The following is a 12,858-nucleotide window of genomic DNA, read 5'->3' on the forward strand; positions in this document are numbered from 1 at the left end:
AAACCTTCCTGTTACTGCATTTGCTGCACATCTATTTTTTAATAAATGAGTGACACCTACTAATACACAGTATATCAAAGTCAGAAGTGTTGTGTAAGGAGATACTGGCTGGGTAGTGGGTGTAAATCTAAGGTGGTTTAACATACCTGCTGAGGGAGTTAAAAGAAGGTGTAAATTACACCAACCTGGACTCCTGCAATCTCATCTGTGAACTTCTAAATGCTTTGTACAGCCACATAGTTTTGTACTAATACTTGACTGTAAAGAGATTTGTACAATTTAAAAAATAAATAATAAAAAGCTCAATTTTTACAGTAGTTCAGAACAAAATTGTTTAGAATAAAGTTTGTTTTTATATGTCATCTTTCATAGTCATGGTATCTAATATAATGAGTTAAGTGTTCATATAATAATTCAGTGACTGTAGGAAACCTGAAGAGTCCATTCAGTGATTACCACAGAGGGGTCTGCACAAGAAGCTGCTGCCACAGGGAAAAGAGTTAGACTCCAAAAGGTGCTCTTCGCCATGTCACTTCTTGGCCTAAACAAATAGCATCCCTTACCAGACAACAGATAAGATGGCTAATAGGGGGTGTGGAAAGTTGACAAATGCCTGCCCGCACTACAGGAAGCTCCCACTTCTGATAGGGAATAAGGAAAGTGGCTAGTGGCCCCATTGAAGTCACCTGTTGTCTTGCTGCTGTCCTGCTAAACTCTAGTGATAGTCCATGGATCAGGCCCAACATAAATCCTGAGTCTGCAATCCATGGACCTATTGAAGTGGCAGGCAATGGCAGCCTCTTGCCAGCCAACAGCAGTCATAACAAATGAGCAGAATCACTGACTAGTCAGAGCCAACAGGAGCTTTGGGTTGAGGGGAGAGGAACCACTTTGTTCTGAGTTTTGATGTGTATTTTGGCAGGCTCAGTTAATTCCTTTACCTATAGTAGGTGACTTTCCATGCCATCTGCGTTCTTACTGTTTTGTCTCATTAATGAAATGATGCTCTAACCCACTGCCATGGTCACAGAAGGCCCTGAAAACAGCAAAATAGATGCTTGGACATGAAAATACTATTTCATACATAAGGGACACTTAAGTTTTGTAGCGATACCCAGTTTGATTGTGCGCTTAAAATATTTGCATGCCCTTGAATGGATCTTTGACTATTGTGCAGTGGAAATTAGAGGCATAAAAAAGTAGCTAAGCAATGGCACTTCTACCAGTCCAGCACCCCACTCAAGTGTTGCAGTTTAAAATCAGCTTTGGATATAAGATGTCAGGGTGCACTCTGAAACCAAACCCTTTTGGCTCATAGCAAGCTATAACCATCGTAGCCATTCTTAAACATTGAACTTCATGGTGATGCAACAGGGAACTGGCTTTGGTAAATTGAAGCTTTCTCAAATTCAACCATAAAATATATCCTTTTTTGAGCTTTAAATTCCATTCTGATAGCTGATACTCAGCTGCCTAATTTCTGTTCTCATATCCCCTTCTGCATGATTTATCCCTCACCCTCCCTCTTGTCCATCCTCCAACCAATGTTGGTCTGGTTTCCATAAAGGTAAGAAGGGCAAAAAAGTGTGCCTGGAGGGATTAGGAGTGGAAAAACTAAATCTTAGTGTTTTTGAGGAGAAAAGTGAGATAGACTTTACGGGCCATGCCCTTCATATAGACATTTACACCCATGCAAAACTGCTGCCAAATCAGAATGGTGGTGACAATTTGCACAGTCACAAACATCTACAAAAGTTGCAGGTCAGTATAGAATCAGGCCCACAGTCTACGATGGAAGAAAAATGTTGCCCTCAATAAGTGAGCATTGGTCAAGAAAACTCTTTCTGATGGAGCGGGAAGAATAAAGGCAAGACTCCTGTTGGGAGAGAGTCATAGCTACTGAGTAGGACAGCCCAGATTAAGGGCAGGAATTGAACTCAAGAGCAGGGCAATTCTACTGACGAACTATCTGAGTGTAGGACTAAGCAATACACATAGTGAGTACTCTACCACCAAAATGGGGAAGCGTTGGTATAAGCAGTGCCGCCACGACAAGGCCCTTCCCCTTAGGCACTGGTTATAGGGAAAAAAAGTCTTTATAGTAATATGTAAAAAATTCAAGGTAACAGGACAGGAGAGCATAATTGATGCCCCTTTGTCAGTGCTCAGTGTGAAGGGAGACACTACAATGGCCATTAGCCACAGTGTTAACAGTGGCCCAGCCCACATTCCAACAAGGCATTCAGATCATAGATAGCAAAAGGTAGCAGGAACATTTCTTCAATAGTATTTGTATTTTTGAATGCTGGCTGCTCTGAATATATTTGTAAATCAGTGTTGTCAGCTATCTCTTCTGGAAGTTTCAGAGTAACAGCCGTGTTAGTCTGTATTCGCAAAAAGAAAAGGAGTACTTGTGGCACCTTAGAGACTAACCAATTTATTTGAGCATGAGCTCACGAAAGCTCATGCTCAAATAAATTGGTTAGTCTCTAAGGTGCCACAAGTACTCCTTTTCTCTTCTGGAAGTGGCATAGCTAGTGCTGTAAGCACAAAATGGAGACTGTAGTAGGGCAGCCCTGACACTAACTTGTTCTGGGGCCTTCAGCATGTTGCTTTACTTCATTGTCTCCTCGTCCGAAACAATTAAGAATAACTTTTCTTACCTACGTCAAATAACATTTGTGAGGCTGGATTAGTTGAACTCAGCCTCACAAGTTACCAGTTGCACTGATGTTTCCCAGGGCACAGTGTCCCCGGTGGCAGAAAGTCTGCTTGGAGGGGTTCCAACACTCCAACATGCCTCTGCAGCCCCAAAGTGGCCAATGCTGGCTGGGATGGATGAAGGACTAGATGTCCAGTAGATGTGTTGATTCAGCATGTTCCCCTAAACAGCCTCCTTTGGAGTTCTGAATATCCTTTAAAGCTGTCCTTTCCTGGTAGAAACTTTGAGGAAGATAACACCAAAACTGCTTTTCCTTCATCAAGGTGAATCTCTCCTGAGTGTAGCTGCCCCTACCATTGCAGAAAGGTGCAAGTTGCAATCTCCTGCACAAGCAGTGGTGAATCAAACCCTCTATTTGCAGAGTTATTATTCTGGATCAGGTGGTTAAATAATTTAGGTTGTTTTGGTTACTAGTATGTTTTGGATTGCTATCAGTAGAGGGAACCATTAACAATTCAACAAGTATGAATTTACCCGAGTACTTGTAGTAACGATAGCCTCTTCCTGTACTTAGAACAGGAGATGCCACAATACCTCAGTCACTGCAGCATGGCAAATTCTGAGAGCCTGCTCTCCTTGAAGCATGCTATTTAATTGTCCTTCCAGTACCTTTTGCTGCAGTATTCTCAGGATTTTGTAACTTATTATCAAGGCCCTTTTTGGAGGTAGGTATCAAATGTTAGATGATGATATCAGTTTTGGGAATGTCTTGGTAGGCGCCTAGGTCCAGATGCTCACATTATCACTGATGTCAATTCAGTCATGCCCATTTACACCAGCTGAGAGTCTGGCTCTTTCATTTGCTTTGAATTAACATAACTTTTGTGGCATATTCAAACACCGTCTAAGGTGTCTTAATACAAATGAACAATTGGCCCACTAAAATCTGCAGCTAAGGGAGCATATATTCCACTCCAGGGGATCATCTTTTCTTCTTCTGACCTACAGCTTTATTGGTTCCGTTGTCCTGCCTTCTCTGGTGCTGCTGCTCTGTCCCTGATAACACTGCCTGAAAAGAGGCATGTTTAAGGTGGGGGGTAACTGGGATTGGAAGGCTGAGATAATGGTTATGATGATTGGATTATAGACTTATTTATTTATTAAATATACTGTATAGCTTTATGCAGAACCTTCACATTTTCTGTGTTAAACATGAAGGATGGAAAATTAAGCACCACTTTTTATTGCCTAGAATGAGATCAGTAGCCTGAGAAGTAGATTATACAATATTACAGTCTGGGTCAAGTCCAGCTAAAATTCTTAGATTTTACATCTCTAGGCACGTTTCTTTGTTTATACATCTCTATATAAAAAGGATTTAAAAAAAAAAAGGTGGGGAAGATATAAGTTTAATTGAAATTACTGAAAATTATAACCATGTGCACTAGCAAATTACAAAAACTGTCTTGATTTCCTCTGGTAATATGTAAGATTCCTAATTTAACTCCACAAATGCTTAAACCTAAGGAAACCATCCTCTGCAGCCTGAGACCCTTTTGAGCAAAAATGACTAACTGTATTGTAATTTGAGATGGAGGTGTGTGTGTGGCGGGAAGCCTGTGACCCTCTTGAGCAAAGACTGCTAACTGTATTGTACTTTGGGATGGAGGTGTGGGGGAAGTAAGTAAGATGTGATCATAAAACTTACTTCTATTAGTGGAGTTTTCCAGTGGGTCTTTCAAAGCAACAGGGCAGAACGCTACTCCAGTGCACTCTAGCTCTTATGGAAATGTTTTTAATTTTATCAAAAGATTTGTGCGAATCTGGATCTGTTTAAATTATCAGTGGTCTCCCTTTATGGATGTGTACTTCCCATTATTAACAGTTGTTACCAGACAAATAATAATGAATGATTTATTCAAAGAATCCAGCCTCTCTTATTTGTGAATTGACCACTTTTTGTCAAATTCAATAGTTATTAAAAATTAATCACATAATTTCTATACATAATTCTTAGTCTGTAGCTGTTTGGAAGCAGTTCACAGTGGGCACCTGATTTTTGAGTGGAAGCATAAGTAACACCATATGTCTGTTTCCTAACTGGATTAATATAACTCTTAGAATTGTGTTTCTAGCCCAAACATTGCAAATAGTCCCATTGACTTCAATAAGATGTTCTGCATGACTAGAAGCTACTCCTGTGAATATTTACTGATTTTTTTGCCTATATAATTATAAAGAATCAGTATATTTCATATTTTTGTACTTTATATTACCCCTCTGACACAAAATAAAAAAAATCACAACAATATATTTTGCACTGCATGAAAAATGAGTTTTATGTTTACATACCAAGATTTTAAATCTCTCTAATTTTCTTGTATAAATCTGACCTTACCTCTTGTTTGTACAACTTTTCTTACTAAGGAAGCAGTAATTTACAAAAAAATTGTATGTGAGATGTACTATTAAATTCTGTGTTATAAACAAGTGCAATCCTGTCTCCATTGAAATCTATTGCAATTGACTTTAAAGTGGCCAGGATTTCACCATTTATGTCTAAGATGTATGTGTAAATTGGACAGTTATAACATTTATCCCTAGTTTTCTTAGACTCTAATCTCTTTGGGGCAGGGGATTCTTTTTGTTTCATGTTTGTGCAACACCTATTACAACGAGGTCCTGCTCCCTAACTGGAGCTCCAGTCTGCTATGATAATACAAATAGTAGTTTACAAAGAATAAGGTCCTACGAGAATAAGCGCGCCCCTCATCCCCCTGTTCCCCGCATCTTTCTGTCAGATCCAGAAGGGTGGACGCCTACTTCTGCACAGAGCTCATAATAGTAATAACAGTGTGAACAGCATACACGTGATTTTTAGAAGAATTTCTAAAGAACTTACCGCTGCTGGCCTGTCCACTTCGCACCGGCTACTCAGAATGAAACAGGCCTCAGCATCATCCATCCTAAAAGCAAATGGAGAAAGCAAAAAACTATCAAATGTTATATATTTCTATTTAAGCCACCATGTCATCTGTGACAGCAATCCAAGTGTGCACAATTCTTACAGCATAAATTCTTGCTATGAACTTGTATTTCTAACAGTTAATGATAGCTTTATGCCTAGAAGTATATTGAACCAAAGTTTTAAGTCAGCTATTTTCATGTATTTTCTGAATGTCAGCTGTTTCTGAGTTTCGCCACATAGTCGTTCTCAGGAACTATGGCTCTGGTCTTGTGGTACACCTTTTACTAATACCAAGAGGAGTTGTGCCTCAGCAAAAGCTGAAGTATTCGGCCTAAACTCAGTACTTTGTAAAATGCCTTGGCGTATCATGAGTACAAAAGGTGATATGTGGAACCAATGTATTCACTCTAAGAGTACAATAATTCATGTCCCTTTAACCAACCTATGTGATCGGGGACTCTTTACTGAGAAGAATAGACAGGCCTGTAACCAGAGCTGATCCAGAGAATAGAAGGGTATGCTGTTTTCCAGGTGCTAAGATACAGGATGTAGATCTGAGGTTGAAAAGGATCCTAAAGAGAGCGGGAAAGAATCCTCTAATTATCCTTCATGTGGGAACAAATGATACAGCTAGATTCTCGCTGGAAAGTATTAAGGGAGACTATGCTAGGCTGGGGAAGATGCTTAAGAAAATTGAGGCTCAGGTGATCTTCAGTGGGATTCTGCCTGTTCCTAGAGAAGGGCAACAAAGGTGTGACAAGATTATGACTATCAACAGATGGCTTAGGCAGTGGTGCTATAAGGAGGGCTTTGGGATGTATGGCCACTGGGAGGCATTCATGAACAGACGACAGTTCTCTCGGGATGGACTTCATCTGAGTAGGGAAGGAAATAGACTTCTAAGATGGAGGCTGGCACAACTGATTAAGAGAGCTTTAAACTAGGAATTTGGGGGAGATGGTTGGGAGATGTTCAGATAATCTCCACGCCGGATTTTAGCATTGAGAGGGAAGAAAACGAAGTAAGAAAGGATACAGCCGTGGGTAGGAGAATGGATATAAGGAGGAAGGGCAATGTGCGTACCAGTCTAATAGGTTATACTGGCTGTAGAATGACCATCCCTAATCGGGTACAGAATGTGAGCGAGGCCAAACAGCAAAACTTAAGATGTTTGTACACCAGTGCGAGGAGCCTGGGTAACAAAATGGAGGAACTAGAGCTAGTGGTGCAGGAAGTGAAACCAGATATTATAGGGATAACAGAAAGATGGCGGAATAGTCGTCATGACAGGACTATGGGTATTGAAGGGTATGTGCTGTTTAGGAGAGACAGAAATAAAGGTAAAGGTGGCGGAGTAGCATTGTATATCAATGATGAGGTAGAATGTAAAGAAATGAGAAGCGATGAAATGGATAAGACAGAGTCCGTCTGGGCAAAATTACACTAGGGAAGAAAACTACTAGAGCCTCCCCTGGGATAGTGCTTGGGGTGTGCTATAGACCGCTGGGATCTAATTTGGATATGGATAGAGCCCTCTAATGTTTTTAATGAAGTAAATACTAATGGAAACTGCATGATTTGTTAGTCTCTAAGGTGCCACAAGTCCTCCTTTTCTTTTTGCGGATACAGACTAACATGGCTACTACTTGGAAACCTGCGTAATCATGGGAGACTTTAACTTCCCAGATATAGACTGGAGGACTAGTGCTAGTAATAATAATAGGGCTCAGATTTTCCTAGATGTGACAGCTGATGGATTCCTTCATCAAGTAGTTGCTGAACCGACTAGAGGGGATGCCATTTTAGATTTGGTTTTGGTGAGTAGTGAGGACCTCATAGAAGAAATGGTTGTAGGGGACAATCTTGGCTCAAGTGATCATGAGCTAATTCAGTTCAAACTGAACGGAAGGATTAACAAAAATAAATCTGCAACTAGGGTTTTTGATTTCAAAAGGGCTGACTTTCAAAAATTAAGGAAATTAGTTAGGGAAGTGAATTGGACTGAAGAAGTTATGGATCTAAAGGCAGAGGAGGCCTGGGATTACTTTAAGTCAAAGCTGCAGAAGCTATTGGAAGCCTGCATCCCAAGAAAGGGGAAAAAACTCATAGGCAGGAGTTGTAGACCAAGCTGGATGAGCAAGCATCTCAGAGAGGTGATTAAGAAAAATCAGAAAGCATACAGGGAGTGGAAGATGGGAGGGATCAGCGAGGAAAGCTACCTTATTAAGGTCAGAACATGTAGGGATAAAGTGAGAGAGGCTAAAAGCCAAGTAGAGTTGGACCTTGCAAAGGGAATTAAAACCAATAGTGAAAGGTTCTATAGCCATATAAATAAGAAGAAAACAAAGAAAGAAGTCAAGGATAATCTAGGCATAGCCCAGTATCTAAACAAATACTTTGCCTCAGTCTTTAATAAGGCTAATGAGGATCTTAGGGATAATGGTAGCATGACAAATGGAAATGAGGATATGGAGGTAGATATTACCATGTCTCAGGTAGAGGCGAAACTCGAACAGCTTAATGGGACTAAATCGGGTGGCCCAGATAATCTTCATCCAAGAATATTAAAGGAATTGGCACATGAAATTGCAAGCCCATTAGCAAGAATTTTTAATGAATCTGTAAACTCAGGGGTTGTACTGTATGACTGGAGAATTGCTAACATAGTTCCTATTTTTAAGAAAGGAAAAAAAAAGTGATCCGGGTAACTACAAGCCTGTTAGTTTGACATCTGTAGTATGCAAGGTCTTAGAAAAAAATTTGGAGGAGAAAGTAGTTAAGGACATTGAGGTCAATGGTAAATGGGACAAAATACAACATGGTTTTACAAAAGGTAGATCTGCCAAACCAACCTGATCTCCTTCCTTGAGAAAGTAACAGATTTTTTAGACAAAGGAAATGCAGTGGATCTAATTTACCTAGATTTCAGTAAGGCGTTTGATACCGTGCCACATGGGGAATTATTAGTTAAATTGGAAAAAATGGGGATCAATATGAAAATTGAAAGGTGGATAAGGAATTGGTTAACAGGGAGACTACAGCATGTCATAGTGAAAGGTGAACTGTCAGGCTGGAGGGAGGTTACCAGTGGAGTTCCCCAGGGATCAGTTTTGGGACCAGTCTTATTTAATCTTTTTATTACTGACTTAGGCACCAAAAGTGGGTGTGTGCTTTGATACAAAGGTGGGACGTATTGCCAATTTAGAGAGACTGGGATATCATACAGGAAGATTTGGATGACTTTGTAAACTGGAGTAATAGTAATAGGATGAAATTTAATAGTGAGAAGTGTAAGGTTATGCATTTAGGGATTAATAACAATAATTTTAGTTATAAGCTGGGGACACATCAATTAGAAGTAACGGAGGAGGAGAAGGACCTTGGAGTATTGGTAGATCACAGAGCCGCCAATGTGATATGGCTGTGAAAAAAGCTAATGCGGTCTTGGGATGCATCAGGGGAGGTATTTCCAGAAGAGATAAGGAGGTTTCAGTACCGTTATACAAGGCACTGGTGAGACCTCACCTGGAATGCTGTGTGCAGTTCTGGTCTCCCATGTTTAAGAAGGAGGAATTCAAAATGAAACAGGTACAGAGAAGGGCTACTAGGATGATCCGAGGAATGGAAAACCTGTCTTATGAAAGGAGACTCAAGGAGCTTGGCTTGTTTAGCCTAACCAAAAGAAGGTTGAGGGAAGATATGATTGCTCTCTATAAATATATCAGAGGGATAAATACTAGGGTGGGAGAGGAATTATTTAAGCTCAGTACCAGTGTGGACACAAGAACAATTGGATATAAACTGGTCATTGGGAAGTTTAGACTTGAAATTAGACGAAGGTTTCTAACCATCAGAGGAGTGAAGTTTTGGAATAGCCTTCCAAGGGAAGCAGTAGGGGCAAAAGACATATCTGGCTTCAAGATTAGACTATAAGTTTATGGAGGAGATGGTATGATAGGATAACATGATTTTGGCAATTAATTGACCTTTAACTATTCATGGTAAATAGGCCCAGTGGCCTGTGATGGGATGCTAGATGGGGTGGGATCTGAGTTACTACAGAAAATTCTTTCCTGGGTATCTGGCTATTGAATCTTGCCCACATGCTCAGGGTTTAGCTTATCACCATATTTGGGGTCGGGAAGGAATTTTCCTCCAGGGCAGATTGGAAGAGGCCCTGGAGGTTTTTCACCTTCCTCTGTAGCATGGGGCACGGGTCACTTGCTGGAGGATTCTCTGCTCCTTGAAGTCTTTAAACCAGGATTTGAGGACTTGAATAGCTCAGACATAGGTGAGAGGTTTTTCGCAGGAGTGGGTGGGTGGGTGAGATTCTGTGGCCTGTGTTGTCCAGGAGGTCAGACTAGATGATCATAATCGTCCCTTCTGACCTTAATATCTATATCTATGAATCTAAACACCTTCAGATACATCAGGGTACTTTTCTGTACATAACTCAATTTCCTATCTTAGGTATAATAATATGCACTGCCAGAAAATGTATGAAAAGTTCATGTTGTACTGATACTTAGTCCTTCTATAGTGCATTTCCTCCACTTATCTCATAGCACTTTAAAGAGGGGTGAAATAATATCTCCATTTTAAAGATGGGAAATCTGAGAGAGATTAAGTGATTTGCATATGGTCACACACTGAATCAATTTCAAAGATGGCCAATTGAACGCAAGTCTCATGACTTGATCCTCTATATGGTATTGAGAGGTTAGAAATTTGGAAAAATGTTCCACCTGACTGCTTTTTGAAGAAATTTCTGATTTTGAGATCAATATGACTCATATTAAAACAAAAATGTATTTTTAGTGTACAATTTGAAATCAGACTCCCCTTAAATGTACATAGACACATCTATTTTAAAACCAAAGCTAAAACATCATATATCACTGTTTAAATTTAATGAAAAAATCCATTGTAGAGTATATGACTGATACAGATTCAAACACTAAATTATAGGGCAAATTTTGCTTCATATCATGTGTATCCCCATTAATATCCATGGGCTTGACCAAGTGAAATAGAGAAGAATTTGGCATGTGTTCCATTTTAAAAATCTTACCCAGTCAAACCTTGCTGATGTTAATTATATCAATGCAAAGCAAGGTCCCAGTTCCAGAAGCACTTATTCATGTGTTTCAATTTTATTAACACAAGTAGTCTTGTCATTTTTCTGGATTTTATTATATGATATTATAGGATGCTTTCAATAGCATTACTCAAATACACAAAGTTAAATATATGCATAAGTGTTTGTTGGTCTGGTCCCAAAAGTCAGAATTTAAAATCTTGGAACATTCCTAAACATTGTCCGTTTACATATCTGTACAAGTTGGATAAACTTGTTACATTTCTGGGGATGGTAAATAGTGATTCCTCAGAAGAATAATGATGTGGGTGAGAATATATCAAATGAAGTGCATTGTATTAGAATCTTTCTGTTTCTCATTGCAATGCAGTTACATAACGGTATTTTTTTTTCTAGGGCATCTTAAAATATAATCACATTTTATATCTCATTATTGATGATGAAATGTTAAATAGGAAATACAATTAGATATACAATTAGATTAACACAATTAGATATACAATTAGATTAACACAAGATTACTGTCCATTAAAGACTGCTGCTCAATGGGCAAAATTCAGCCTCGAACCTAGAGCTAGCACAAAACCTATGCCCCACTTCAAATCCTATTTACCTACTCAAAATAGGAGTGCCAGGAGATTTAAATGTTGGCCTTGTGCTGACCCCTTGCAAATTAGCTAATTTCACCAAATGTGATAGAGGACATCTACAAATGTCATTTATATATTTTTTTTTAATTGAAACCTGGACACATTGTAGTAAAGGACTGTCTGACAAGGTGCATATATTCATCACGTCCTGTGTAGAACTAATTGAATTATTTGTTATTAACAAATAATCTGACAAATGTATGAAAATAATCTAATATCTGACTGCATTATTTGAATTAACAATTTTCAGCCTATTGACTGTTTGCAAACAATTGAGTTTGGCTATTCCTGGCATGTGATTGGTCACTTAAGTCACGTTATTGTTTCTGCTCCATACAGGGGTCAATAAAAGTTTGCAGACAGGATAATTATGAATAGCAAAGGTTGCATAAATCAAAGTATTTGCACCTCATTAATGCAGCAATTCCTCAAACATTGTGGTGAGTAAAATCACATTTCAGTGAATGTTTTTGAATTTTAAAAAAGGCAGCTGTGAAACTGAACAGCAGTGAAAACTATTGAGTGGTTTGTGAGCAGGGTTTCTATAGTATTCAAGATGTTTCACTTCTAAGGTACCTAAGTATTAGATTTCATAGGCCAGTCACACGTTGAATTTCCATGTTGAATACAGAGTTTTTTAGAATTGCAGGCAGGACTGGTGGCATTGTGTATTATTATTTTTGTCTCATACTTTCCATTACAAGACCTCATTTTCAGTTGCTTACAACTTTGTAAAACATTAGCCATTGGGCTGAAATTTTCCATGCTGGGTGCCCACTTCCAGTGCATTCCCTTCCAGAGCCTGTAATAGAATCCAAGATTACTAAATCTCACCAGTTCTCTGCTGTCAGCAAATATCTATGAAACCCACTGGCAAAGTGTGTATCTTTCCCTCTCTAGTGCTGCTCTATATAGAGGATGACAACTTACTATTGCTATCAATTACTCCATTAGCTCAAACAGCAGAGGACTGTGGGGAGGATCTAAAGGTGCCAACCCCATTGATGAACTGTGTGTGTGTTAATATGATGGCACATGATGACATTTCTGAATCCTCAGGTGGCCTTTTTTAAAAAACCTAGGAAATTACACACACGCACACACCAATGTTAATAAAACATTTTATTAAAGTTGCAAAGTCAAGCACTCAAAAGTTAGGAGAGGACAGAATTAAAATGGCTTCAAACATAGTCTATTGAGGGCTGTTGTGCCAACCAGAATTACCATGGGTGATGGTGTCGCATGAGGCATCATGTAGTGAAGTTTCCACATCTGGCTTACTTCTTTGAATACATGAATTTATGGGGCAGCTTCATGGGCACCCCAGGTAAGGTTAGGTTGTGTACCCCTTTGTGCATTGATAGACAGTCTAAGAGCATGGTGTGCTTTGGTATTTTTGTCCATGCGAGTAACATGGTGGCAGAACATGCAATGCCATTTTCGAATATGCAAACTTAATTCCTTAATGAACCTTAGTTCA

General features: G+C 39.2%; 1 protein-coding gene and 1 long non-coding RNA gene across 2 annotated transcripts in view; one reads left to right on the plus strand and one right to left on the minus strand.

Moving 5' to 3' along the window:
- Positions 1-12,858, minus strand: part of KCNT2 (potassium sodium-activated channel subfamily T member 2) — a 286,523-nt gene that overhangs the window by 115,999 nt on the left and 157,666 nt on the right. Inside the window, exon 13 of the mRNA XM_073358218.1 lies at positions 5,565-5,628. Coding sequence (XP_073214319.1) covers positions 5,565-5,628 — 64 coding nt within the window. The remainder of the gene's footprint in view (positions 1-5,564; positions 5,629-12,858) is intronic.
- The window catches only part of LOC140916561 (uncharacterized), a 202,387-nt gene that overhangs the window by 34,085 nt on the left and 155,444 nt on the right, over positions 1-12,858 (plus strand). The gene's annotated exons all lie outside the window — the stretch shown is intronic.

Source organism: Lepidochelys kempii, chromosome 8, assembly GCF_965140265.1.
Source record: "Lepidochelys kempii isolate rLepKem1 chromosome 8, rLepKem1.hap2, whole genome shotgun sequence".
NCBI classification, from domain to species: domain Eukaryota; kingdom Metazoa; phylum Chordata; order Testudines; family Cheloniidae; genus Lepidochelys; species Lepidochelys kempii.